At 45.0% G+C, this 3,964-nt stretch overlaps 1 protein-coding gene across 1 annotated transcript in view; it reads right to left on the reverse strand.

Moving 5' to 3' along the window:
* The window catches only part of LOC311058702 (melanopsin-A-like), a gene marked incomplete at both ends in the record, with an annotated part of 12,744 nt that extends 10,706 nt beyond the window's left edge, over positions 1-2,038 (reverse strand). Inside the window, 2 exons of the mRNA XM_084076165.1 lie at positions 1,092-1,225; positions 1,902-2,038. Of these exons, the coding sequence (XP_083932291.1) occupies positions 1,092-1,225; positions 1,902-2,038 (271 nt within the window). The remainder of the gene's footprint in view (positions 1-1,091; positions 1,226-1,901) is intronic.
* Between the last annotated feature and the right edge of the window lie 1,926 nt (positions 2,039-3,964).

Raw genomic sequence — 3,964 nt, forward strand, 5'->3', positions numbered from 1 at the left:
TGCAGTACGTTAGTCCGACAGCGCATTCCTCCGACAGCGCAGCGCTCCGACGTTTCAATACTAAACCCGAACCAAACCCGCACCCTAACCCTAACCGCACGCGGATGCCACATAGTCGGAGAAAAGGTCTGTCGGATTATCGCATGCCTCCCAATGTTAGCGCGTGGTCCTTAGACTGCTAATGGAAGAGAAACCCATTAAGGCCATCACTATAAGATGTCCATGAGACTCCATTCTTTCACTCTCTTCTCTCCTGCATTCATACATTCATAAAAGCACACAAACATAAAACTCCCTCATGTACTGGTTTTGTAATGATTACTATGTCACAATCTCTGGTTAATGCTTTCCATTGTTAATGCTTTCCATTGGATCAATATGTACACACACACACACACACACACACACACACACACACACACACACACACACACACACGCACACGCACACGCACGCACTTGCGCACGCACGCACGCACACACCCACCCGGCCACCCGGCCACGCCCGCGCGTGCGGATGAACGCACGCTCGCACTTTTGAATGATTAATATGGAATCATTTTTAATATGGAATAATGGTTTAAGTAGTTACACAGATGCGTTCCCGGTCTTAATGGGTTATGGATGGTCATCATTTTTGGGGTGTGGCAAGTCCAGGTGGCTGTACTCTGTAAATCAGGGGTCTTCAACCTTTTCAGGCCAAGGACCCCCTAGCTGAGAGAGAGATGAAGCAGGGACCCCCTACTCTATATTGTATAAAATTGTGTTTCAGATTAAAGTTATTTTTTTACTTAGTCTGCTCTTTTTTCCCTCTACACCGATAGCCTCTTAGCCAAAAATAGCCGATCCGAGGCGTTGAGAGCTTGTAGATCGGCTATTTTTGGCTAAAGTTCTCCTCAGAAAAGGGGATGCTAGGGTTCAAGTGGTTAAGGTAAAAAAAAAAATATCACACAAAGATTTGGCGGACCGCCTGTAGTAACTCTGAGGACCCCCTAGGGGTCCCGGACCCCCTGTTGAAGACCCCTGCTGTAAATCAATCAATCAATCAATCAATCAAGCAATCAATCAATGGCTGAAGGAGCCTGCTCCTACCTTTCTCCCCAAATATCCATCTCTTGTGCATGCTGGTGGTGAAGAAGACGGGGGCCTGAGTCACACACATCAACAGGTCTGTGATGGCCAGGTTGATGATGAACATGTTGGGAGGGGTCCTCAGACTACGACTCCTACAGGGGGGAGGGGGGAGGGGGGAGAGACAGAGAGAGAGAGAGAGAGAGAGAGAGAGAGAGAGAGAGAGAGAGAGAGAGAGAGAGAGAGAGAGAGAGAGAGAGAGTGTGAGAGAGAGACAGACAGACAGACAGACTCTATTTTTTTTTCATGATTTTGTAACCCTATTTTTTACACCCAGTGCCAATTGTCTATGTAATCCTGGGCACTACCTTCCCTCTGCCAACCTAGGGAGGCCAGGGCCGAGCTCATGCCTCCTTCAATGCATGAGAGCCAACTGACCTTCTTGTCACCTGACAGGGGGAGTTTCCCTGGTAGGACGTAGCGCGTGGAAGGAACACGTTATTCCAACCAGTTCCTTTCACCTCCATCAGGCGCCCCGGCTGGCCAGGGGGAGGCAGTATAGAGAGAGACCAGGATTACTGCATGTTTTTGTGAGGGTACCTACCCTAGGGAACAGGGGGAGAACATGCAAACTCCACACAGAAAGGCCCTTTCGCCAACCCCACCTAGGGTATGGGCGCTGATGACGTGGAGGAGAGAACACGCCCCCAGCGCCCACAGCGTCCCCTGCGGGAATCGAACCCAGGACCTTCTAGCTGTGAGGCAACAGCGCTACCGACTGTGCCACCGTGCACCGAGACAGTCTCTTTATGAATAAGGTGGACGTTTAACCTGCTGAAGGCGTAGATGACCAGCAGGTTCCCCACGATCCCTGTGATGCCGATGGCCAGGATGACGGAGCCGATGGTGTAGTGGGCGTGGTCTGGGACGTCCACCGTGGGGTAGGGGTGGCGCGCCTCATGCGCCATCGCCGCCTGGAGGACAAACACGGGAATGGCACAATCTCTGGTCAAACTCCAGGAGGAGAGATTCTCTTAACCCATGCATTCAATCCTGGAACGTATCTGTGTCATATTTTATACTTTGACTATTCAAAAATAGCCGATCTACAAGCTCATAGCGCTACGAGCTTGTAGATCTGCTAACATTTTGTGTAAATCTTTGAATACATATATATTTTTTGGAAACATTTTTAAACCCAATCTTTGGGGGGAGGGGGGGTCCCTGGAACAACATATTTTGGGTTAGGGTTAGGGTCCAAGCCTGGGGTACTGAGATGTTTTCATCTAACCCTGCGCACGAACACAGTCACACACGCATTGAAGCTTTTTGAAATATCTCGAAAAAGGTAGAATGACAATTTAATGACCCCAAAAAAAGCTAGTTATGATTTTGTGCAATATGTTTAAAAGCTTGGACTACCTCCAAAGAGACTACAGGCCTCAGCCCAGCCTGGACTGCAATGGAGAGTTTATTCCATGGTTTGCTCTGGTTGTCAACGGTGCACTCTACACCATTGGTTCTCAAAGTGATTGAACCATATGAACGATACTTCATACTTTATGCTATTCAAAAATAGCAGATCTACAAGCTCATGGCGCACCACTTCGTGCCGCACTATGAGCTTGTAGATCTGCTATTTTTGAAAAATCTCGAATGGCAAATGTTTCGCTTTTTTAAAGCAAAAACATTTGTAACACAAACCTTCTCTTCTGGGGGTCCCTGGCACAAACTCTTTTCATATGGGGTCCACGGCCAAACATAATATCAATTTCAGGTGTCCTTGACTCTTAAAAGTTTGAGAACCACTGCTCTAAACTAGGCTTATGCCAGAACACTGGTGGTCAACGGTGCACTCTACACCAATGTTGATTTCGTCGACTAAAACTATGACGAAAAATGTTGGTCGACTACCTTTTTTCACTGACGAAAACTAATTAAAAACTAAGCTATGACGACTAAAACTAAGACTAAATATATTGACAATTTCATCAACAAATAAAAACTAGATTAAAATGTCAGTGAGGGACGACGGGTGGAGAAGATATCCAGTAGAACTAAAAGACAAGTAATTTTATGTTTGGTTGCCCTCGGGTGCAGCAGATCTACAAGTTCACAACGCGCCGCACTGCGACGCGTTGTGTGAGCTTGTAGATCGGCTATTTTCAGCATGCAACCAAGTGTAAAATCAGCCATTACGACGCCATCAAGGCACCGCCAACATACATTTTAGTCGACTAAATCAACTGTAGATTTAGTGGACTAACCCTTAGGATATTTGGTTGACTAAAACTAGACTAACATTTCAGATGACTAAAATATGAGTAAAACTAATGGAATTTGATCCAAAAGACTATGACCAAAACTGAATAAAAATGTGTTGTGAAAATCAAGACTGCTTATGCAAGAACACTGGTGGTCACAACGGTGCACTCTACACCAGGCTTATACAACAACTAACATACAATACATTTAAGTCAATAAAGTGTAAATGTGAACCACATACCATAGAATGCTCTCACAGTGTATAATTCCACATTAACCCAAATTGTAGAGGATTTAAACTCCAATAATCAAATCCTTCCAGGCGTTTAATTCTGATTGGGAAACATTCTATAGCACATTCAATCTACACACAATGTAGATCAGCTTGTCAAGGATGTTTTATAACCGTAATAATCATAATGTGTTGGAGAATGACCTTGACCTTCTAATGCCCAGCTAATCACCAGCCACTAGTCTTAATTACTTATTATACATTCACTCACTGCCACACGTTTGTGGTGCAAGAACTACTCCTATTAATAGTATTATTTACTTGAGTAAAAGTAGCAATAAAAAATTACTCACAAGTTCAAAATGTTTTTAAAAAAATGTTTCAAAATAGCCGAAAT

The sequence above is a fragment of the Gymnoscopelus microlampas genome (assembly GCF_963454915.1).
Source record: "Gymnoscopelus microlampas genome assembly, chromosome: 13".
Lineage (NCBI taxonomy): Eukaryota > Metazoa > Chordata > Actinopteri > Myctophiformes > Myctophidae > Gymnoscopelus > Gymnoscopelus microlampas.